A 26,149-nucleotide genomic window follows, 5' to 3' on the forward strand; every position below is an offset into this window, starting at 1 on the left:
GCCTTATGGCTCTTTAATAAATATACATGTATCTAATCTTCCATTTGAATAAATATTTAGATAGGATCAAGCACTAGATTTCTTTAAATATGAAATTTTAAAATGGTAATAATAACTTATGCATCATATTAGGATTTAGTATCCTAATATTTTTAATAAATAATGAGACTAATATAAGCACACACAAGTGAATATTAATGAATGCGAGCACATATAATTTGACCCAAGAAACGTTTAAAACAGTGCTAAAATAGTGCTAAAATAGTGCTAAGACAAACAAATTTTCCTTATTATGTACAGTAAGCTATATACTACATATGAATTGATACTATATTAAGTTTGAAATAGTAAACTCTCTCTCTCTCTCTCTCTCTCTCTCTCTCTCTCTCTCTCTCTCTCTCTCTCTCTCTCTCTCTCTCTCTCTCTCTCTCTCTCTCTCTCTCTCTCACCCTCACCCTCACCCCAGGAAAGTTGTTGTTCACAGTTCATTAGTTATATATAGCTATATTTTTTATTTATAGTATAATGTTTATATATATTTTTGTGTAATTATTAGGCATATATCTGATAGATAGTTTGAGCTTTGTTATTAAAAACCAGTTGTGCTTCCACCATGGCGGATTCACTATTTACATGGTGGAATTTGTGAGGGGAAAGACTGAATTAATATTTATGTTTGTGTGTTCTGCTGAGCAGTGAATGCACATTTTGTACCAGCCTAGGCACACATTACTAATGTGCCCTTTAAATAACAAAAAATACTGCACTATTGACTTTAGACCAGGTTTTTGTTTGTCAATCTCGCAGACATTTTCAGTTCAAAATATATAAAACACCTCGCTTTCAGACCAGCACGCCCATGGGCGAACAGGTGGGTGTGAGTGCATTTGCTATTTAAACAGCGCGGCGCTGGATGTGAATATGATAACTGTGCTGAAACTAGCAAAAAAAAAAACATTTACGTCGTATTATGCCAGGTGTATGATAGGGCCAGTGGTCTGGGAAGAATTGGATGAGAAATTAGTTCATATTGAAATTTATATTGAAATCGTGAGTCATTGTCTGGAAGAAACAGTTAAGCGTTTTAAAGAGGCTAGCCTTCATCGTAATGAAATTGTCCTTTTTGTTGACATAAATGCGTCTTTGTCAGTCTAAAGAAAAGCATTAGTCCAAAGACACCTATAGACATTCTGGACACACTCACCAAACTCCTGTGCTAATAGGCCATTAGGAGAAAGGGTAGTTATTCTTACATTGTTAACCTCAAGGCTAATTGGGATCCGCCTCTATGGAATCCTTTATCTCTTTTAAGAAAAGCAAATTGACTCCACATTGAACTCCAACATGGAGTCAGGTAATAACTTGATGAAGTTCCATGCATAATAGGTCATACTCAGTGGCAGCTGTGAGATTAATGTTGTAGTTTGTCCTAAGCTAATAGGTCTACGAGATCTGAGATTTCGATCCTGTTTCAGACTTCAGCATGTTATTGGATTTACTGGATCAATTGTGGACTTTATCAATGGTAGTATTTATATGGTGTGTCACTTATTCTTCTGTACCACAGAGCAAAGTACTATGGTAACATTAGCAGTATAATTAGTCAGGTTAAGCTCATATGTCATAGATATTTTTGCCCACTTGGAATTAATCTTTTTTGGTTTCTCATTGAATATTAACTAATCACATAAAAGCCACTCAAATTCTTTCACATATACATGTAGTTGCATGTCAGGGGTTTTCTTGTTAATCTGACATGGGGTATTAGAATGCAAATTGTGTGTAGTTTTAAGATCTTTGTAGTTTGAAGATCTTTTTTTACTCCTAGAGAGAATTGTTAGGTGTAGAAATATTACCTTGACAAATTAATAAATGATTGCCGTAGTCATGCTTCTTGAATACCTTAGTTCTGGGGTGTAGATGTTGAATTGAGAGCGTTCATGATCAATCTTTCTTCATAAATGGCTGATATGATTTATGGAAATGCTGCAATGTATTGCTAATCCTTATAGCGTAAAAATCTACAAAACCTGAAATTTTTCTGTCAACTGCTAGTTGAACAATGTTTGTTAAACCAAAAAGGCAGCCATTGGTGTTGGTTCATTAATGGCTTATTAATGATTCTTTTAGTACATTTAAAGAATACATATTTGGAAACCCAATTATATTTCTTAATAAAAACATTATTCTTAAATCTATGCAAATCTGTTTATGCAAATGTTATGATTTTTTTTAGGCAGACTAAAAAGTAATGGCCATAACTGTATAAGATAGAGCTAAAGTATATTTAAACATGTATAAAACATTACTAAAACATTACTGTCAAAATGCATCAATTACATTACATAATTTCTCTGTATGCTTTTGATTCTTTGAAAGGGAATTGTTCATAAGCATAATTTGCAAAGAACACGTTTATACACATTTATCAAACCTCCTATCCCGCAAAAACTAATTTCTGGGAAATGGCACAACTCCCCAGACCCCCGCATAATTTATAAAAAATTATATTATAGGCTACTATTATATTCATTCAACTAACCCTAACTTGGGATAGCTCTTATTAGTGTACCAAAAGTTTAAGTGTGTGTGACGAAAAAAGAGTCGAGGGTGTCCACAAATCTATGCAACTGGTCAAAGGAAATGCATTTGAAACGCAAGATAAACGGTAATGCGCCTTGGATGTCCACTTGTCACTTGTAATCAGTTCACAAGTTTGAAAACGCATCTCAATACCATGTGGAAACAGGCTTTCTCCCACCCATCAATTTTCTCTGTTTCTTTCTTTCATTCTTCTTTCATTTTCTCTCTCTCATCAATATGCGGGAGACTCCTTGACCTTCCGGGAGAGGTGGGATATATGCAGTCTTTGTTGTGCCTTCCAAGGAACGCAGCCGCTTTGGACACAGATACAGATTGACCTGTAGAGCTGCAGATTACTCACAAATTGTAATTGGTTACTGATTACAAATCATTTGACAAAATTGTAGTTAGTAACGTAATCCATTACATAGGATATTTAAGGTTATATAATCTGACTACTTTTGACCTAACTTATCTCATTGATTTCAGTAGAACGCTCAAATCAGTGTGAATCTTGGAATATTGATTTAAACATATGACAAGAAAGAAAATATATATTTTTTTATTATCAACAACATGTGATAATAGTGCATTAAACATTACATTATATCAGAGTTTCCCAGAATCAAGTGTAGCATTAGTTCTGGCAGGTCATGTTAGTCAAGCTTGCATCAGCTGACTGTCAGATGATCTATGGCTTCCTACTGGAATAAAATGTCTTATCACCGCATACATATACTCCTTCAGTATTATCTGCAGCTTTCACATTTCTCCAGAGCTAGTTACCCTCCTCCACTCCCAGCTCCTCCTCTCGTCCAGTCAGGATTTGGTATTCTGATTCCCCTTGAATCAGACGAAATTCACAAATTATGTTGTACATTAAAAAGTATATCTGCAATACTTTTCTTTGTTCTGTTGTCGTTGCTCTTCCTGCTCTTATCCATGCTATGCTGCCCAGAACAGAAACATAATGCCAAACCAAACTGTATGCAATTGTCAAACATCTTTGACGATAGTGGTCCTGACAGAACTGGGGTTTGAGATGGAACTGCAGGGATTTGTGAGTGTAATGAAAAGCTATTAAATAATTAAATGATATAAAAATTGTATTACAATAAATATTTTAGAAATAAAAACTTTTTTTTCTTTTTTTTTTGAGAAGGACCTGTATGTGTGTGTGTATATATATATATACACACTTATACTTTATCAAATAACAATTAATGTATTAATCATGAGTTGATTAGATATGCAATGTTGAGAAAACACTTGTTATAAATGAAATAATTTATGTAAATCCATTAATCAAAGGCTGTGTGTGTCTCAGTTTTTAGTGATAGTCTCATGACTAGCGGCTGGTCTGTGTGTGCAATTCCACAAACCTGGAAGACTTTCTGAGTGTATTCAAGTATTTTTACAGGTGTTTTAGAAAGGAAAATATAAAAGATTAGTAATGAGAATAACATGTAATCAATAAAAAAGTAACTAGTCTTGAATATGACATGTAATCAATAAAAAAGTAACTTGTCTTGAATATGAGTATTTTAAAACATAATATAATCCAATTACAAATACTTACAAATACTGGAATCTGATTACGTAATCCAGATTTCATGTAATCAGTTACTACCCGGACCTGTAAGTTGACCTGTATGTTTTTGAGTCTAAAAAGGAACTGTTCATAAGAGTTATTAGTTCAGGAATCAGGAGTACATTGATTGTGCTGAATGTTTGTGATTCATTGAAGAGATCCATTCATAAGATTAATTCATTTGGGAGTCAGGCTACTCAGACTGCTCTGTGCGTGTTTGTTTCACTAAAAAGAAACAATCATGAGACTCATTCGTTTGGGAAACATATTTCAGTTTTATGCAGTAGATTCAATAGTGTTGGTGTGGTGCCAAGCAAATGTAGGAAAGTATTTGGTTCCTAGGATTAAAGTAGACTAGGATTAAAACATCAGGTGCTGCTGGACATATAGCTATACTTCCCATACTTAATGATGTAGGATAGGAGAATGATCCAGACATCATCCAGGCTAGTAAGGTCATATAGTAATTTTGCATCTGTACGTGTGAATATTTTTCCACATTTACAACTTAGCCCGTTTGACTGCTGACTCCATCCTCTTCTTGTCCAGGTTAAAGGTCCATTCTACTTGTCTTTAGCTGCAAATTGGCTTTGGAAATGTGGATGAGGAGTGTGATAGTGCCGTAAATGAGCGTAGTCTTGTTAATAGGCCGCAGTTAAGTCAAATTCCAGAGGGGACACTTGTGTAATTGCCATCTTCTTACTATTCGTTTCACCAATTCAGTGCATTTTCAAACTACTGATTTAAATGCATTGAGTTTTCATCATCTTTTTCTTTAAGCACCTGAAGATTAATGGCTGACATGTAAAGTTAATTGACATGAATGACTCAGTGTGGCGAATCCGTTTGTAATATGTGGGAATGGTACTATGTTAGGGATTAGAACTTCCCCACTGAATCTAAATTATTCAAGTTGATTCATGCAAAACATATCTGACATGTTTTTTTTAGAATTTAATCTCTCATTAACTGCCTTGGAGAACCAATATATTTAAGCCCCATTTTCTGTTCGAACGAGAATTATCGTGATCATATCGACATCTTGTGCTGGTAAGTTTGTTAGTGTTTTTCAGCATTTAATCATCATCTCTATGGAGCCGATGGCGAGTACTGATTGCTTCCCTCAGTAACAGATAATTAGTCATAATTAGATGGTGTTACAGCAAGGTTGTTGCCATGGTAATCAAGTGCACTTGTCAAGAGAATGACACAACTTTTGAGATGTTCTCCAAATAAGCATGGGGAATCGAATGAAAACATGTTTGCTTTGGTTTGTTTTTCCATTTATTTCCTAATGGACCCAGGTAAAATTAGTCAAACGCTGTAGTTTACAGCAAAATTGTTAATCATCATAATGATACTGTCAGGAAATGGATATTAAATCTTTAGCGTTAGAACGCTAACTTCTGATGACGGTGGTGTGGTTTAACGTAGGGTTCCTTTACACATTTGTTTTGCTTTTAATCGTTCGAGCCGTTATACCCTCTAAGCAAAACTAATAGGTATTCGGAGCTTTGCCGCATGTTCAATTACAACCGGAATTGACAGGGCGACTGAAAATTGCCAGTGATTTTCCACTCATGAAATGTAAGCCTGTAAGAACAACACTGACAAGTCATGTTGCTGACAGTTTGATGAATCGCACCGATCACAGACCTGTTTCATTGTGTTAATGGGATAATTTGGGGGGAAAAAACGTTCAGATTGTCATGCTCGGTGGCGTTTGTTTTGTTCCTTATATGCATTCAGCTCTGGCTCTTTCCGTGGCTCCAGCCAAGGTCTGATACCTTCAAGGCATGTGAACTCTGAAGACTGAAAGAACTGCCAATTGCCTCTTTCCATTCCTCTCTCACTAGTATTCTATCATATATTGATCCCGCTTGTTTAAGTGAATCTGTTTTCTTTGAAATTTATGAAGCCCTCTAGCGCTTATGAATTTGAGTTGACTCTGTGCTTCGGTCTTAATATTTGCCCAGCTGAGGTAATTTGAGAGGCTTTTCAATCCAGGCGGAAGGCAATTTAGCAAGCTCATAAACTGGGACAATATAACATTATAATCATAGTAAGGTATAGTGTTTGCCCTTTGATTCCCTTGGGGGATCTCCATTATTGCAGTGTATTCCTATTCAATATTGAACTTTCAGCTCCACCAACAAAGTTAAGGTGAACGGACATTTGGGTTCATTACTTGTTATTTATTACACAGTGAAATGACAGAGTTGTGCCGATTTCTACAGAATTGCACCACACATCACCTGCATCTTGTGTTCTTTTATTAAATATTTGGCCTATTTTAATTATACTTTCAGCTTTTAGGAAGAATATAGTACTCTCAGCTCATCAGTGTTAGTGCATTAATGTACACAAATCATTTTTATCAGTTTAAACATTAAAAATATGTAACACAAGTAACGCAGCATCCGTTTTTTGCGTGATTGCGATATCAGTATACTGCATTCATTCATAAAAAGATGCCATTTTATCTTGTTTATACATTCATTTGAATATTAACTATGAAATGATTCCATTATAAAATGTACAAAAATTGTTTTTAATTGCGATTAATCACAGATTATTATTTTTTGAATTGACTGACAACACATTTAAATCTATTCCACAGAATTAACTGTGAAATTATTCCATTATAAAATATATTAAAACTTATAAAAACTTGTGTGTTTTTTGCGATTAATAACAGAAAAAAAATTCAGCAGTATCATGTTTCATGAACACCAGTCAGCATGTTACATTGAAGACTGGAGTAATGTCTACTAAAACATCTCAGGAATAAATTACATGAATTTCTATTTTAAATTGTAAATTTTTTACATTACTGTTTTACTGTTTTACTTTGATACACATAAGAAACTTCTTTCAAAAACATGAAAAAAATCTTACCGAACTTTTGGACAGTGTGTGTTATTTGTATTATTTTTTTCAAAGGAAAAACAAAATAAATAACATATTTAACATTATATGCATTTTAAGTTTTGGTTAATGGTTTTGCATCTTAAGCATTTACCAGCCTTGAGAGCAAGTATATTAAATGTAAACATTCTTAAATATAATAAATTCTTATATGACACATTTGATCTTTTTTGTTTCTTGGATGTTCAAAATGTTTTATTAGGTCTGCTCTTTCATTCCCTTTTTAATTTTTGTTAAGAGAACTGCATGTTTCTGCATAATGGAGGCTTTTACTCATTGGAGAGCATCCATGAAAGTCAACTTTCTTTGGTTTCATATATCAGAAAAAGAAATCAAGTGGTTAAAATAAAAGAAGAAATGTATCAATAGAAAACCTTGTGCATCAACACAGTGTAGTGTAAATATAATCACACATACTGGTTTAATATTTTCCAGAAACTTCTTAACACCAGGTTTATAGCAGATTGCTTTAAAAGGCTTGTATACTGTCTTAAATGTCTCCATCTCCAGATGATGGAGGAGTTTGCGTATTGACGGCAGAATGGATGTGATGCAGCCAATCTTTGCATTGTATATGGAGGATGTGATGTTAATTTCCTGTGTACTCTCATGCTCTCAGTACATTCCAAATGAGTGAATGAACTTGATGGATGTTGTGCAATAATTCATTGATCTTTCAGGGATGTTTGTTCACAGTGGGCCTCAAAAGCTACACTGAATCGTTCGTTAACAGCTTCTTTGCTTTCAAACTCCTTCCTGTTTGATTTCCTTCCTCTTCAGCCAAAGCGAACAGATGTCTCACGCAGCCTTTTTCAACAGAGAGTCCTTTTCTCGGTTCCAAAACCCAGTGCGCTGTCTACAGAGGCAGCATTTTAAGGCGTTATAGGCATGCTTCTGATGTGGAGACGGTTCCAAACCTTCTTTAGGCCTTCTCAGACAGAAGCTAATGTACAGTATCTTTCATAGAGAAAAAAATGCCCATCATGCATTGCATCAAGCTCAATTAAAAAATTCAACATTGCAAGTAATGCAGATCAAACATAGTAATTAAAGTCTCTGTAAAGGCAATTCTGAGATTAATTTCTAAGTACATTATAAATATATTGCTGAAACACGTTACAAGGCCGTGAACTGTGTTGTAGTGAATTGTGGAGTTAGACCGTTAAACAATTTTTCAAGATTGCTCTGTTCAGGATATTTTGTGCGGGGCTAAAACAGTGTTTTGATGACGCACTGGAGCCACAGAGCATATGGCGCCTCTCCCAATATCACAGATCACAACTAGAACCACCAACACCCATCTCTGCACTGCAGTGACTTTACGCCGGATAGTTTTACAAACTTTAATCCGAGACAACTAGGATTCAATGATAATTGGGCCAAAGGGACTTTCTCCCGTCCTGCCGACATTTGGTACCTGCCGTTGTGAGCTGTACGTGAGTGTTTTCTTATGTGCTTACAGCAGCTTTCCTGCAAGTGGGTCTGGTTTCAGCACCGACGGCATTTGAGAGTTGAGAACGCTGCTTATTTTTCATGATTCAAATTTGGCTGGGTCAATCAATCAATCAATCAACTTTATTTATATAGCGCTTTTAAAATGACAATTGTTTCAAACCAGCTTCACAGTGTTAAACAGGAAAATATTGCAACAAAATTTGATTTGTATGTATGTCCTCCAAAAAATATGACTATAGTCTGTTTTTCTAGCACCTTATAACGACCTATATTTACGCTTTAAAGTCATGCGCCCTCTAGCTAGCGTAAAAATAATGACAGTGTTGTGTTACGTCTGACATCATGATATGACGCGTGACTGTGATTACCAATCAAAATGCACGTTCATTTTAATGCAATGTCTGGACTTTTTACCACCATTTGTCATATTTCCATTTAGAAAAATATTTTTTTAAATTTACAACTACACCCACCCCATCCTTCAACCTACTCAGTGATTTATAGTGCATACACACTTCATGAGCCCATGTGGGATCGAACTCACGATCGCATGATCACATGTTGTTGTGTATTGCAATGCTTTACTAACGGAGCTATGCAAACCCTGAAATAGTACGCAGATAAAAGGGAAAAAGGCTGTAAAATGAAAGTGTATTTTATTAATTAAAATATTGTCGATAGATGCGCAACTTTAGTAAACGCTCCTATGGGTCGTATTTCAGGGAAGTGACAAATGACCTATATAGGCGTATTGGTTGAAGGACATGTTGGGATGTACAGTCGTTCTGGAGAACACAGTTATGTTATCAGCTTATTTTGATTTATCATACAGCAATGTTGGCAGATTAGTATTATAGTTTATAGACCTTGTTTATAAGACCTAATTAATAATTGTATTTGTATATTTTGTTGAATAACTTTGATCATAATTTTAGTGTCCCCAACTGAGCAAGCCAAGCAAAAGGCGACAGTGGCAAGAAACCAAAACACCATCAGGGCATGATGGAGAAAAATAAACCAGGCTCAGTCGAAACTTGGTGGTGGGTTAATAACACATTTGTCTGCGGTGTGACAAACTCAGAACACATTTAATTTTGACTTTACAGGGAATCTTTTTTCAGATAATATAAAAAAATGGCAGTACAATGCTAATACATTTTTTTAACCACATGTTTTTATAATGACACTTTTTCACACAGTTTAAATTAATCTTAGTGATTATTTATTAATTAATATGCTTTATGTACACTACTATTCAACCATTTATTCTGTAAGTTTAATGTTTTATGAATAAGATTTTTATGTTAAATTAAAATTTAACATAATGTTTTGTTTTCATATATTTAAAAACAAAATGTCTTCCAATGATAGCAAAGCTGAATTTTCAGCAGCCATTACTGCTTTCGTGCTAAAGTAATATTTCCTATTATTATCAATGTTTAAACATTTGTGCTGTTTCATATTTTTATAGACTGCAATGCATTTTTGTTCTGCATTCTTTGATGAATAGGCATTTGTTTGAAATATAATCTTTTATTACAATAAGTGTCTGTCACTTTTGATCAATTGAATGCATCCTTGCTGAATTAAAGTAACAATCTCTTAAAAAAAAAAAAAAAAAAAAAATCTTACTGACCCTAAATATATGAATATTAGTTTAGCTAATTGGTGGTCCAATTTTTTTGAAAACCTCTCTTTCCAAATCCTTACATTATAGTGTTCCATGATGGTCTGTGCGCATGATAGGCGGTATGCAGCAAGGCATTTTGCCGATTGTCTTTAGCTCATCTATAATTTACAGTAAGATCAGATAGATGGTATCTTATGTCCCTGACTTTGCCCATTTTTAATAATGTCTGTGTGCGATCTGTTATCTTAGCTGTTCTCACTCTGATAGTGTCTGTAACAGTGCCCTCTGTTTCATAGCTTGTGTCTAGTTAAACACTCCAGGCAATCCTTTAGCCAAGATGAAGGGAAAAAAACAGCTTTAAAAAAGCTCAAAGCTTTGACCCGTGAACTTTGCTTAACCATGTCCATTTTCCAGAGGAAAAACAGGAGGATTGTCTATTTCAGAGCCAGTGCATTGGTCAAATTTTATCAGTCAGAAATAAACGCAGTTCTCTCTCTAGTTTTCCTGTCCCCTTCAGGGTAGTGATAGCTTCAAAAATCAATGTGATATGTGGAGGTGACTGAAAGCAGAGAATATCAGGTTTATCCCTCAGGCTTCTTCTGAATTATCCAGTGTTCTTGCCATTGCTCCACACAGTCTTTGACATCTACACGTTCACTCATTTTATGTCTTTCCATGTTATTTAATGGTGACATTTTTCTTATTCATTTTATGTGAATTGATAAAAAGCCTAAAATTGTCTTTATGTGGTGCGTTTTATATAGTGCGAAAGGAATTATTTATATAATTGATTTAGCTGGCAATATTTCTGATTCTGTGAGGATGAATGTGTGAAGGCCGTGGAGTGATCGTGTGTATTTTACATCACTCAGAAAAGCTTCTGCAAACTGTAATGGTGGCAACTCGGGGCTCCATTCCCTGGAGCCCACAGCTTGCCTCAAGAAATGGACCCTATATCAGGTCAAAGTCAAGATACAAAGCAAATTGTAGCTTTGTGCCAGGTCAGCCTAGAGGTATGAATTAAACAGGATGTGGACTTAAACAGGGCTTAGATAAATATCAGTGAGTTTTCACTCAATATTGCTGATGCATTGTCAAAAACGGAAATATATGTATGCCCTCACGGTGGTAAGATTATTGTACTGCATCAATGAGGGTCATAACAATCTAATTATGAAACATATTTTCAATGTTTTTTTAAAAGAAAATTTTATTCAGCCAATTAATTGCAATAAGTTGATGTATATTATATTACAAAATATGTCTATTTCAAATACTCTTTTGAGCTTTCTAATTATCAGAGTCCTGAAAAATATGCTTTGTGGTTTCGACAAAAATATTAAGCAGTCTAACAGTGACACTGAAGAATTCAACAGTAATACATTACAGTTTAAAAAAATACTCAAATATTGTTATTTTTAATTGTAATATTGCATAAAATGTTGTTTTACACAGGATTTGGCCTTGGATTAATTTTTTTTTTTTTTTTTTAATCTTACCCACTCTAAACTTTTGAACGATAGTGTGTTTTTGTCACAAAGCATTTTGAAATGTACAGATTTTTCACCTGGTTTATATAAAACATCTAAAGGCTATTTAATTAAGAACAAAGCACTTTAACCAGATCCAAATGTGATTAATTTTCACTGTGTCATTATTTTCAGCGCAAACATGCCTCCATGATATGTCAGTATAGCTCATATTATTGTGCATTATTTACAAGGCTCATTGTGCTTTTGAAATTTAATTTGAAATAGATGCATTGAGTTTTTGCTATTAGCTGATTTGCATAAGTCCGTCAGTGAATCAGACACTAAAGCTACTCAAATCATTCTCATTGGATTTATTCCAAAAGTTTTTCCTGTGACATTCTTAGAAAATCTGAATTGGTCACATAACCAAGACCTCCCTTGGATAAGTCATTAATATTCTTCTGTGGGATGGACAGAGGAGGCCTGATACATATTTCAGAGCTTCTCTTTTTTTATGTTTAAAAAGGGGGCTTCTAAGACAATTTCAGACACTCCAGTATCAAAAAACATATTCATGGAAAAGCAGAAGCTTGAAGTTCTTGCTCTCCCAAGAGCACTCTTTTCTGGCAAAGCCTAACATTAATCACGGTTTCCTGTCTGTGAACCTCTGAGTAGCGAGGAAGCGCAAACTTTCCCAGCAATCCTTTTTGATGACATTATTGCATCTGGGGCTTCTTGGCTTGAGCCTTTTGCAGCTCTATCCAGACCCACATACTCAAATATCAGACTTACCATGATGACAAATAGAGCTGGAGGCTGTGCATCTCTGTAATTGCATCCCTACCTTTGAACCCCATATGAGGATGCACCTGCTTTTAAAGGCCGCAGAGTCCTTCAAATGTCATTCACACTTTAATGGTTTTGTGCGACTGGAATCCACAAGACATTTATCAAAATCTGTTATGGTGCTGTTGTCTATGAGCATCTCTTATTCTGTCAATGGAGTTCATTCATGTTGTAAGATGGAGACTAAATATATGTGTGATCCTGATGAGCTGAGGGTCATCATGGGAAAGATGATTAAGCAGGTAGAAAAATAATGACTGTAGGTTGATCCGTCAGAGTTCAAGGGACCCACTTTGTGTTAACAGAGGGTTTCCTCCTGTCTTAATTAATCCGTGACGATGGGTAATGACCACAGGGTCTCTCACAGGGACATGAAGGGCTGATGCCCTTTCACACCAATGTAGTATAATTAGGTAAAAGGCCGCAAAAGGCCGATTGCAGTGATGCTGTGGAGGTCTACATCAAGATTGTGCTGTTTGCAAAGCCTTCACCGTAATCGCGACTGATTTACCAAATAATTCACAGTGAAATGTACCGAATACAAAATGAATAATGCTCAACAGAGACATTCACATTGTTGAAAATAAATGACCACTTTCCTAATGTTAGGATCCTTTGGTAGATAATGGGGTGACCCTGAATAGTCGAAGATTTGATGCATAGATATGCGGAGCCGGATTCGACCACCGATCTCACAGTCAAATCTTCGTGGGTATTATGAAACGAGGATCATACCATCATACAATATAAGGGTGCTCAATATTTTAAAGACGTGAAGCTCTGCGCTATGCCACATCTTTAAAATTCGAACGCTTTGTTTTCAGTGAGTGTATTCACACCGGTGGCGGCATTCGGCACCTGTCCTCTGCAACTCAGGAGGTTGTTTAAAATCCTGCCGCGCCACAGAGGGCCACATATTTATCAAAATGTTCTTTTATATATTTATGTGATGTTCTGTATTTCGATCGCAGCTTCAAAATGTTATGAGAAAACGTTTTACGAATGTTTATGCACCACATTATCTTTTATTTTATTTATTTAAAAAGCCATTGTCAGTTTGTTTGTCAGTTGGCAGGCAGTTTTGGTCGCTTTATTAAAAATTGTTGATGTGTGCAGTGTGTAAAGGAAAATAAAATTAGTTTTACCCTCCTGCTGACTAATGTCATGCCCTACCCATTCACACACATATAGATGATTTGAATATCAGTCGACTATATAAAAGTTCGACAAATCTGATTCGAATGTGTAAATCCTTTATCGGAGACACACCGAGTAGATAATAGGGCTGTCACTTTTTATTCGATATTCGAATATGCATTGAACATGACGTGAAATATCATCAATAAGAGAGCTGCTCGTAGATATTCGCATACATTGCTTGATATTTGATATCCGTTCTAATTAGATTTTTATCAAAAATGAGGTAATGTTATTTGTAGTCCATCCTGTACGGCTTTTCTCTCCTCGTAATTTTTAAAACTTTTTAAAAACACTTTTTAATGCTCACTAACATGCCTGTGGGCGGGGCCAAAGTTGCAGTGAAGTTTTGAATTATTAAGTTTAGAATTAGACCCCATTGGCATGCATTAGATGAGCAACGGCTGGAGTTAAAAATCTTCATTTGTGTTCTACTGAAGAAACAAACACACCGACATCTTGGATGCCCTGGGGTAGGCAGATAAACATCAAATTTTAATTTTTGGGTGAACTATCCCTTTAATAATGTGAATTTGATGCTTTTAATGACAAACTGAAACCCTTTTTGATGACTTTATATAATTACCTTTATTTTAACACTTGTATAATCCAAATATTGCAAACATTTTCCTGAGGTAATTCCATTGGGTGATCGCTTATTTTATTTGGGCAATACTAGTCTGTTACTGGCACAAGTTTAACCAGCATGAAGCTACTTAAAGCATACCATATGCTGGTTACTCACCAGTTTTACTGGTTATATAAGACCTTAACTATGCTGTATTTTTTCTTCAAGGCATCCCAATATAATCAGATGCAACTCACACTTTTATCTCATCAGCTTTGTACACCCAACTCTCAGACGTCACTGACACTCATTTGATGATTGGTGTTCTCACATTACGGTACTTAACATAATTTATCATGTACACAAAAGCCATCTGTTTGTCCAACTGTCCATCAGAGCCGCTCGTGACAGGCATGTCCATCTGTCTGCTACTCCGTCCACTTCATACACCTACACAAGCACAAAATGTACAGAGTTTGAGAGAAACTGATGGATGACATACAAGTAAATGGCAGAAAGCGCTCTCCTTTCATATCACCAGCAACTTCTGAGAGACAAATTTATCAGAGGTAATGGCGTGTAAGGTACTTTGGCCTTGTTCGTACCAAGTGGACTGTGCCCGAGAGTGAGAGCACTCAGGAAGGAGAGAACAGTTGTTCAGTGTTTTGTGGTGTGTGACAGATAGAGGTAAACTGGCCACTGGGGACCTCCAATGAGGTAATGTCTTTCCACCAGTGCATGATTAATGGTGGAAAGGAATTCATTCCTCTAAGCTAGCATCAACCTGGTTATTATGTTCTGATGACTTTTGCCCTTCACGATAGCATCAGAGTAAATAACACCTCTCTGATTTATCAATCAGACCTGTCAAATCAGCAGCTGCTGTGGGTTTGTTAACCTGAACCCCAGTCGCCTTGAATCCGCCCTCAGTGAAGACTCTGAGGCTTGTTATTTTATTCTCATTAGCCCATTGAGCGTAGCAGTCGGATTCCAGAAGTAAAAATCCAATTCACTATATGTATGTGGGTCACTGAATAACACAAAATGCAACTGAAAATAGTGGAGGAAACAGAGGGAGCTGATGCAGGAAAGATATATGATCCAAGCACCAAAACATGGAAAAAAAGTTAAGCTTCAAGCTAATACATTAACGCATAGCCTACCCTGTCATGCGCTTTGATGCGTGTGCGTCATTAGCGCAAAATGTTAATTTTACAGGTTATATCCTTATCTGTAAATGCCGCTAGTCCCCGCGAGTAGTCTTACCGGTACTTCCCTTCTGAATGAAAGCGTGTCCTGGCAGTCTCCAAGCAAACTTCAACAAGTGATGGCACAGCGGGCGCGCCCAGTCAAACAGACAGAAAGCAGTAGAGAGGGAGACAATTAATATTCAATGCAAAAACATTCATTTAGCTTAAATATCTACTGTTGGATGCTAAATTTAGGTTTAAAAATCAACATGTAATTTAAATATTTTATAAGACTAGTAACCGTAAAGTGATGACAGCGTGTAATTTAATACAAATTTAAGACGTTTCTTAAAGCCTATTTACAGGATAAAGACAGTAACAGGTGACTTTGTCCATATGTGTGTGTTCCTGCAGAAAATTCCTCTAATGTGGTAACACTGCGTTTTTTTTTTTTTTTGTGCTTTTGTTTTTCATTAATAGCATTTTAATGTAGGGATTTAATATTATTTTATTGGTTTTGTTATAGTAAAACAATGGGTTTTTTTTGGTGAATTGATTACCATTTGTATAACCACAAAAATACTATTTAAAGCAGCATCAGGTAGGTTTTGCTCTCGGGGTCCCCCTACAGTTGGGAAACTACATCAGGGGATGCACACGTGCATTTGTTGACATGACAACCATGATAGCCCTGAACACTGCAGGAGTTCACATGCAGGTGTTCTTGCTTGCGTCGTGTGTGAAATGTCTTCATCCCAGGTACAGTGGCATATGTTTCAGGTTACTACCCGGAACCCGAAGTTTAAAAGTACGATTAAAAACGATACAGACCCTGTTAGGCTATGGCAGACGTGTCATTCAACCTATTGTAAGTCGATGTATCATAACAAGAGTCTTGAAAATATATTATGAAGGTTGAAAAGTTACCCTGGTGCTGCTTTAAAGGTGGGGTAAGTGTTATTTCAAAACTGTTTTACAAAATGGACTCGGGCTGAGTCCAATAACAAACTTGTAGCCAATCTGCAGGTAAGGGGCGTGTCTACTAATAATGGTGAGAAGAGAGGCTCAGGTCACGTCATTACATCAAAACAGACGACACACATAACGGACATTAGCCGAGAACTATATGCTGGCTTTTGATTGAATATGCTCGTGTGTCATGTTTTCTTGTTTGTCCATTTGCGATTGTACTGTCGCTCCCTTCAGCGATGATAAAGACCCGTTCATTTCCAGACTGTATGAAGCATCTAAATCTCCTCACTGTCTGTTTCAAGCGTCAGCTCACAAAATGTGTCCGACAAGTAAGATACTATACTCCTAATATAGGTTTGTTTCCTCTTTTCATGATCTACATAACCCTTATCTGGTCATAATTGTAATATGTCGTTAGTTGGACTGTCGTGCTTGTGTGCCATCGAGTTGTTCATGTGAGTGGTTTTTGTTTTTGTAATGGTAGGGGGGGTTTCATTGAATATTCGATCTGGATTAGTAACACACAGATTCTGAATTGTCAGACCTACACTGTTAGAAAATGGTACATTTCTGTCACTGGGGCGGTACCCTAAGGTACAAAACCGAAAATGTACTAATATATACCTTTAAAGGGGGGGTGAAACACTCAGTTTCTGTCAGTGTCATGTCAATCTTGAGTACCTATAGAATAGCATTGCATCCTGCATATCTCCGAAAAGTCTTTATTTTTTTAATAATTATATAAGAAAGATGCGCTGTTCCGAGTCTTTCCGAAAAAAGCCGAGCGGGTGGGGGCGTATCGTGTGAGCGGAGCTAAATAATGACGTGTGCGCGCCGCTGTTGTGTTGAGTGCGTCGTAAAGCTGTGTCATCCCTAACAGCGGGAAAAACTTTATTCAAAATAAAAATATGGCTTTTAATCAGATACAGCCATACATCTATGATCCGGAATCAGACCCAGAGGCTGCGACGTCTCTATGTGGTACAAGTTATACACTAACTATATAATATGCTTACCGACTTGTGTTATTTACATATTTATACTTGAATTATATCGTCGTATTTTTGTCTTTGAAGGTGTACATGTGGGAAGTGCAGTTGTGCACGTGTGTGTGTGTGTGTTTACGCGTGGTTTGTGTAGACAATTGTAACGTTATTAAGCGGACTGGTTTTGCACGGCAGGCTAAGTTAGTGTTTACATAGAAAGACACGGAATAGTAGCGCATTTGAATGAAGAAGCGCGCTTATTTAGTTCAACATATTTCCCCACTCTTTGTGTATTGTTGTTTGGAGTGCTTTTACAATACACAAACATAAAGTTGCACATATAGTGGCCAGCTAAACAAATGTACACGCACTACACATCGCATGCTCCATTGATCAACTAACTATACGTGATCATGTTTGGGCTACTTGATGAGCATAGGCAAAAACACAGACATTTGAAGCAGTCTCACTCACCGCCTGCGGTTCTAACGTTGGGACCTTTATCGTTGGGACTGCTCCATCCTTTAGCATTAGGCGATTGGAAAATCCGGCGTCAAGCTGGGCCTTGTTTATGAAACAGTCGGCACCGAAATGCAGCGAACAGATATAAACATTCGCGCAACTCAGTTGCTGATCCGGAAAAGCAAATTCCATCCACTGTTGCCTTAACGCGGGTTTTTTGGGGAATCTGTGCAGGACTGTCTTGGTCTGGCAACCAAAAACACACTTTTTTGGTGACATTGTTAGTTGTGCACATCACCTGTGCAGCGCATCCTACAAGCCAGCGCTTTGATGAGCGTAGCCTGTTACTTTCGCTCTCTCCCTCTTTCTCTCTCACGCTCTTCCGGTAGAATTGTCCGTACGGCCCATACAAGGAAATTCCGCCCCCATTAACGTCAAAGTGGACGCATGATCGCAAAAAACTTGCCAAAACTTATGACTAACCGGAAGTAGTATTTTTGACAATGAAATACTCCCATCAAACGTCCACCTTAACTTTTGAAACTTTGTCTATGTTTAGTATGGGATTCCAAGTCTTTAACAGTGTAAAAAGATCAGTATGCATGAAACAGCATTTCACCCCCCCTTTAAGGTTCTACTATGTACTTTTAAGGTACCTTTTAAGGTACTAATATGTACCATTTAGGGGTGAGTAAGGTACAAAGATGTACCTTTTCACTTTTGTACCTTAGGGTACCGCCCCAGTGACAGCACTGTACCTTTTTTTCTGAGAATGTATGTGCCAAAAAAAAAAAAAACACAGACAGGAAATTAAATCATGGAGAAAAACTCTCAACTTATGTTAGTAAGTGACTTGAAATCTCAGATAATTTATGTTTTTTTATACCAAGGTTAGGTTAAAAAAAAATCAAGATGTTTGCACTCACACATATTCAAGGTGTATGGAAAATGTGTCTTTTTACTTGACCAGGTCAACAGTGAAAAGGTTGCAACATTGTTTTGGGTGTAAATGTATATCTTTCTATCTTTTCTTATAGGTTCTGGACTGAATGATGGAGAATGGCATGATGTTCGTTTCCTGGCCAAAGAGAACTTTGCCATGCTGACCATTGATGGGGATGAAGCATCGGCTGTGAAAACCAACTCACCTGTCCAGATCACAACAGGAAGCACGTACCACTTTGGAGGCAAGTTAAAAATGTTCAGAGACCAATACTGAGAATGCCAAAGTGCCATAAGAATAGATCTTCAGATTTTCTCACTCTCTCTGGTGTATTGGACGCTGACACTGATTTTCAAAGGCCTTTGAATTTGTTTCTGCTGAGGGACCAGCACTAGAAAGGATTTTGAGAACTTGCTTCACTATGCATGCATAAAGACAACCCTTTAAATAAATCAGGATGGACATATAAGCTGATATGCTTTTATGCTTAATCTTGTTTAATTGGAAAATGAAAGAAAATTAACAAAGGGATGGTCTGCTTAAAAGAAGAAATAATTGGCTGCCCAGATTAGTGTGAACATGTTCCATTGTCTTTTAACTCTCATGAGAGCCAGAGTGTTAAGGCAAAATGTCAGTACAGTTTTGATTTATGAATGAATGAAACATTTATCACACATATTACTTATTTAAAATTCACATTAAGTCATAACTACGTCTTCGAGAAGAAGAAAAAAATGTTGTGCCTCACAATACAACTGAGATAAAAGTCAAATGCAAGCCATAGCTAGTCCATCTAAGCCTGTTGGTAAACCCATCAAAAAGTTTGCTTGGCTTTAACGCTGCTGTCTTGAGTTGGTAGTCAGAACTTTTATAGCTGTTGGAAGCATCAGTTGTCATGATTTCCCTCGGCCCAAAGATTTTAGATAAAGGCTATGATATACTCACAGCAAAGTAATTTTTTGTTCTTTGCTCAAGGGTATAAAAAAAATATTAATAATTCCTTTGCAGCTGCATTTCTTTGTGAACATACCGATGCTGCCCATACTTTTGGGAGTGACGTACTTTATATTTTTGGAAATGCACAGATCAGCCGTAACATTATGATAGGTGAAGTGAATACCACTGATTATCTCTTCATCACAGCACCTGTTATATTAGGGAATATATTAGGCAGCAAGTGAACATTTTGACCTCAAAGTTAATGTGTTGGAAGCTGGAAAAATGGACAAGCGTAAGGATTTGAGCGAGGGTCAAATTGTAATGGCTAGACAACTGGGTCAGAGCATCTCCAAAACTGCAGCTCTTGTGGGGTGTTCCCGGTCTGAAGTGGTCAGTATCAATCAAAAGGGGTCCAAGGAAGAGAAAGTGGTTAACCAGCGACAGGATCATTGGGGAGCGAAGGCTGGCCCATGTGGTCTGATCAAACAGACAAGCTACTGTAGCTCAAATTTCTCAAGAAGTTAATGCTGGTTCTGATAGAAAGGTGTCAGAATATACAGTGCATTGCAGTTTGTTAAATATGGGGCTGCATAGCCGTAGACCAGTCAGGGTGCCCATACTGACCCACGTCCACCGCCGAAAGCGCCAACAGTGAGCATCAGACTGGACCACAGAGCAAAAGAAGAAGGTGGCCGTTTTTGTCACTTACCTAGGGAACACGTGGCCCCAGGATGCACTATGGGAAGAAGGCAAGCCGGAAGAGGCAGTGTGTTGCTTTGGCCAATGTTCTCCTGGGAAGTTTTGGGTCCTGCCATCCATGTGGATGTTACTCTGACGCATACTACCTACCTAAGCATTGTTGCAGACTTTGTACACCCTTTAATGGAAATGGTATTCCCTGGTGGATGTGGCCTCTTTCAGCAGGATAATGTGCCCTGCCATAAAGCAAAAATGGTTGAGGAATGGTTTGAAGAGCACAACAATTCGTTTGAGGTGTTGACTTGGACTCCAAATTTCCCAGATCTCAATCCAATTGAGCATCTGTGGTATGTGCTAAACAAACACGTCTGATCCATGGAGGCCCCACCTCGCAACTTACAGGACTTAAAGGATCTGCTGCTGACATCTTAGTGCCAGATACCACAGCACACCTTCAGGGGTCTAGTTGAGTCCATGGCTCAAGGTGTAAGGGCTGTTTTGGCAGCAAAAAGGAGAGCAACACAATATTAGGACATAATGTTATGTGTGATCGGTGTGTTCTGCACACCAATCACACATAAAATAAACATTTATTTTTAAATATTATTGTTTCCTCTCAATAAAATAAATACATCTCAAAATTGACAGTAGTGAGAGAACCACAGTTAAGTATCTTTTCATAGCAATGTGGATATGCTCTGCAATTCGGCACTTCAATCAAATCATACCACGTTTATTTGTATTGCTCTTTGTTCAATTAATTTGTGAGCAGTTTTACTGCATTAACAGTAGGGATGGGCATTTTCCCAAATTATTGTATTCGAATATTTGGGCTCATCAAAATTGAATATTCGTTTATTCGTTTATTTAAATTTTGATGAGAGATGTTTCTTTCTTTTTTTCTCTCAACATGTCGTCACCATTTCTGAACAAGCTTATGATTAGGCAATGTACGTACACAACACACTTACTTTATATCTTAAAGTTTTTAAAACATTAAACGGTGTGTAAAAAAATGCCTAAAGAACAAAAGCATTATAAGCTCAAGGAGCACGAGCGGAAAGAAACACTTATAAAGCAGAGCGCGTCAGTTAGCGTACAGAACGTACGCACACAAACAAACACACACACGTCAATAGGCTATATAGCCTACCGACCTGTGTGTGTGTGTGTGTGTGTGTGTGTGTGTGTGTGTGTGTGTGTGTGTGTGTGTGTGTGTGTGTGCAGGGGTGTCGGACTGGGGGATAAAGGGTACTGAGTACCCGGGGCCCAAGGAAGGGGGGGCCCCTTAGAAGTCAGTTTTCTATACATACAAGTACATTAATCAGAGTATGGCTTATTTTGTTTAAGTTTTAAGTGTTTTTATGACAAAAATGCAATACACCAACCATTGGTATTACTATGGTATTTGGTACGGGGGCCCAGCAAGATGATTTGTACCCAGGGCCCAAAATTTGTTGCTACGCCGCTGTGTGTCTGTGTGTGTGTGTGTGTGTGTGTGTGTGTGTGTGTGTGTGTGTGTGTGTGTGTGTGTGTGTGTGTGTGTGTGTGTGTGTGTGTTTGATATGGCTGATGTGTTTACTTTGTATTGTTTCACATTTTCATGTAGAGAAAAACTGTAATATTATTGGATTATGATATTATTCTCGGGTGAGAAAATGCGCCACTGACAGGCGTTGCGGAGACAAAGATAACGGTTAAGTGAAGTTTGAGTGAAGAACTTTGTGTTTTCTGTTCATAAACCCTCAAAGAACTTTAAAGGAAGCATTTGTCTCGAGATCATTTTGCTATCATAAGTTATTTCGCTCTCACTCGGGGTACAGATGAGCTTACCTGCACTCCTGAGCAGTGATCACTCATTCCACTGGTGTTTGGATTTCATGTGATTCTCGTTTGTGGTGGTGATATTATTATAACTCAGTTTCAGTAATTGATTTCATCAAAAGTAACTCAATTACTATTAATTTTGTAACAGCACTTTCAATTTTCATCTAAGTAATTCCAAACATCGCGAGGCAGACAACAACATTGTGATCAAATGCACTTAACTTATTAACCTGCTCCACAACGCCACCCAGTGGATTGAGTTATAACTGTGAGATTTAGAGGGATTTCTCATGGATTCATTGCATTTACAGCCAGCCAATTAACAAAATAAAATTCGAATAGTATTTTTAGTTTTCGAATGTTAATTACAGATCGAATATTCGACTATTCGAATATTCGTGCACACCCCTAATTTACAGTATGTTTCAATTTAGAAAAAGTATGTTTATATTTAAAAAAAATTGTTAATATTACTGTATGTTTATTTATTTATTTTAAAAACGGATCTGACTATTTTACAAGTACTTACTAATATCTGTGGCACTAAGCGAGTCACCAGAGTTATGCGGTGCAGACATTTTGCCACTGTGTGGTAGGCTTGGCTGTTCCTATGAACCACGCGAGAGTTACCTTCCGTCCATGCGCCAGTAAATCGATTTTATTATAAAGAAAGGTTTATTTGTTTCTAGTTATTGTTAGATTGTTAGATATTTCCACTTTGCGGGAGTCCCGCAAAATAATTTTATCTTCCCGCGACTCACACAATAATATCTTGCCGCCCGCATTTGCATTCACCCATCAAATATTATCCCGCGCCGTACTTGGTTGGTCCCGCGGGAGTGCAGGTCTCTATTTGGATAGTAACATTAGGCTGTTAGAGCGGTCTTGCTACACATTAAATCTGTAAATTATTGAAAACAATGAACAAACCCCTTGCAAAAAATTATACAGTTGTACTGCAGTATTTTAAATAGGTTAAACTAATATATTATATAAACTCAATTACAGCAATGAAATATTAATTTTTATTACAATGGAAGTTCATGCATCTATTTTCATGTTGATTTAAAAAAAAAAGTCTACTGACAATGTCTGACATGATTTCAACAATTACAAATATTAAAATACAAATATTACTTCTACATCGCATTTCTTGAGTTTATTTGAAGCTCGTTGGGCATTGAATGGAGTGCGTAGGGTGCAAGCAACATGTCAAACGGGTCCGTTTATGTTGCATGGTTTATGGAAGCAAGTAGGCTTCGGAGGTGTGAGACCCAGGCGCTCAGCGCTCATTAACCCCGGCGAGAGCAGCCTTAACTCGGCTCGTCCGTCTGACGACTGCCGCTGTCTGGCAGAAGCCCCTCCCATGACGCAAATTTGCGTCTGTTGTGTAGTGAATGAAGCGAATGGAGTCAAAATGTTCACGCCTCCAAGTTCGCGCAAATAGCACTATTTATTCGCGTGGTGTGAACACAGCATAACTGTTATGTGTGCTAAACCGGAACTGAGATACCATCAACCGGAAGTATCGGGTGTCATGGCGACGCCCAATAAGACTTGCAGGAAAGTTGTGGATACTTATTACCTGTTTTAGAATCACCATTCATAATAGGTAGTCTGAAAGTGTTTATCATCCGGAGTGAACTTTTCCAGAAAATTTGCTTTGGTAAGCTGTTTCGAACTTGTTTTAGCCTTATTTTGTTAGAAATGACGTCACACCGTTACTTCTTCAATTTCACTTTGATTTAGTGGGAGGGTGCTGTGACCTTCCGTCCTTGTCTTTTGCCATTAGGGTTTGTAAAGTTTTTGATCCAAAGTTGCATGTGCCACCACACACACACATTCCACCTCTGATGGAAACAAACCCACCCCGGTGCCCTCTTCAGCCAGCCATCTGTCCGATCGGACCATTGGCAGGAAGTCAGAGATAAGAACATGTTCAGCCGCTCAGAGAGGCGAGTATGCAAAGGAAAACCAGCAGCTGAGATAGACGGCAGTGTCTGGTGCTATCAACCTGCCTGTCTATTGAGGCTGAGGGATTGCATGGCTGATAGCTTTATCAGACTCACACATCTTCAAAAACAGCTAAATGAGGTAAGAACTGCAGTCCCTCCGCTCTGGGTCTGCTACGGCATGGCAGCACATTTACACATGACAGCTTTTAAAATGAGATCAAAAAGCTTCACTTCTCCTCCCTGCACCCTTGTTGGTTCACCTGCACACCAACTATAATGATCAATCATGCTTCTCTATCCATCACTATTAGTTTATAGAGAGATGTGTCTGTACTGTCTGATTTGTTTATTGCTGATTGGATCTTTTTTGAGCTTAGAAAGATTATCCATATGGCAAATATGAACATGCCAAAGAACGTTAACATTGGGAGTGATTATAAAACACAGATTAAAACCTGTTAGAAGAATCAATTTAAGCACTTTTAGTTCCTCATGTTTGGGATAAACAGTTTGCTCTGATCGGAGCATAGTTGAGCCAAACATGTCTGTTACAGGTCGGATCATGGTTTTTGCACAGTCTGAAATGTTCATATTCGTCATCCCAAAAATGTGTCATGCACAGAAACCTTGCACACTGAGTTTGATGAGTATTAACTAATCTGAGGAGCATTGAGTTGTCCTCTCTCTTCTTAAAAAGAGAGATTGCGTAGAGGAAGGAGAGTTCCACCTCCTCATTAAAGGACAACTCCGGTGAGAAATGAACCTAGGGGTAATTAACAGATGGTTACCGAGTAGATCGTTCTCTGGGATGCTTTTTCATGAAAATCGAATGTAAAGAGTTTTAGCTCTAAAAACAGATTAGCTTATAACATTAGACTATGGGGCGCAGGGTAGTGAAATTAAATTGCTAGTTAATACCACTAACAAGGCTCAAAATAGCCTCAAACTAACACTTTAGCATAATTAGGGTCCCTACATGCAAACAGAAGCATTGAGAACTTTGTAAGAGTACAAACAGTTTAATAAGAAGATACTTTATAAACAAACGCGTTTATTGCATTACGCGTTCATGGACAGGCGCCATCTTGGAAAACAGTCTCGACGAGTCGATCCACGAGCGCTGTTCTAAGTAAGCTAGTCGATAGGAATTAAGTTTGTGAAATGTAATAACATGGACATTTTTATGTATTTATTTTCTCTGTTGCGTTCAGTGTTTTCTTCCGGAAACAACGGACCATATGAGATTCCAAGTCACAGTTCATCACTTAGCAAAGCTCTCGTCGCTCGACGAGTCGAGACTGTTTTCCAAGATGGCGCCTGTCCGTGAACGCGTAATGCACTCTGTTTATAAAGTATCTTCTTATTAAACTGTTTGTACTCTTACAAAGTTCTCAATGCTTCGGTTTGCATGTAGGGACCCTCATTATGCTACCGTGTTAGTGTGAGGCTATTTCGAGCCTTGTTAGTGGTTTTAACAAGCTACCCTGTGCCCCATAGAGTTGACTAGTGTTATAAACTAATCTGTTTTTAGAGATTAAACTCTTTACATTCGATTTTCATGAAAACGTATCCCAGAGAACAATCTACTCTGTAACCATCTGTTAATTACACCTAGGTGCATTTCTCACCGGAGTTGTCCTTTAAGCAGTGTAATTTGACAACCCATTTGGATTAATTTTTAGTCTTTTGACTAAAATGCCATTTAGTTTGTCATGTTTTAGTCACCTGGAATGTTTTTATTGTATGTCGACTAAATATCACTAGATTTTTTTTAATAAGTTTAGTTACATTTTAATGCATTCATTAAGCATTACATACCGACTGTTACTTGAATATGTCAAAACTGACATTTATTAATTATTTTGACTGCAAAAATACACGAAAAAGAGCTCAGTTCACTGTTTTT

At 37.3% G+C, this 26,149-nt stretch overlaps 1 protein-coding gene across 2 annotated transcripts in view; it reads left to right on the top strand.

Annotated features, from left to right (window-relative positions):
* Positions 1 to 26,149, top strand: part of cntnap2a (contactin associated protein 2a) — a 506,672-nt gene that overhangs the window by 284,947 nt on the left and 195,576 nt on the right. For both annotated transcript variants that reach the window (XM_067435516.1, XM_067435517.1), the window contains exon 9: positions 18,918 to 19,067. In XM_067435516.1, coding sequence (XP_067291617.1) covers positions 18,918 to 19,067 — 150 coding nt within the window. The remainder of the gene's footprint in view (positions 1 to 18,917; positions 19,068 to 26,149) is intronic.

This window comes from Pseudorasbora parva, chromosome 24 (assembly GCF_024679245.1).
Source record: "Pseudorasbora parva isolate DD20220531a chromosome 24, ASM2467924v1, whole genome shotgun sequence".
Taxonomy (NCBI): domain Eukaryota; kingdom Metazoa; phylum Chordata; class Actinopteri; order Cypriniformes; family Gobionidae; genus Pseudorasbora; species Pseudorasbora parva.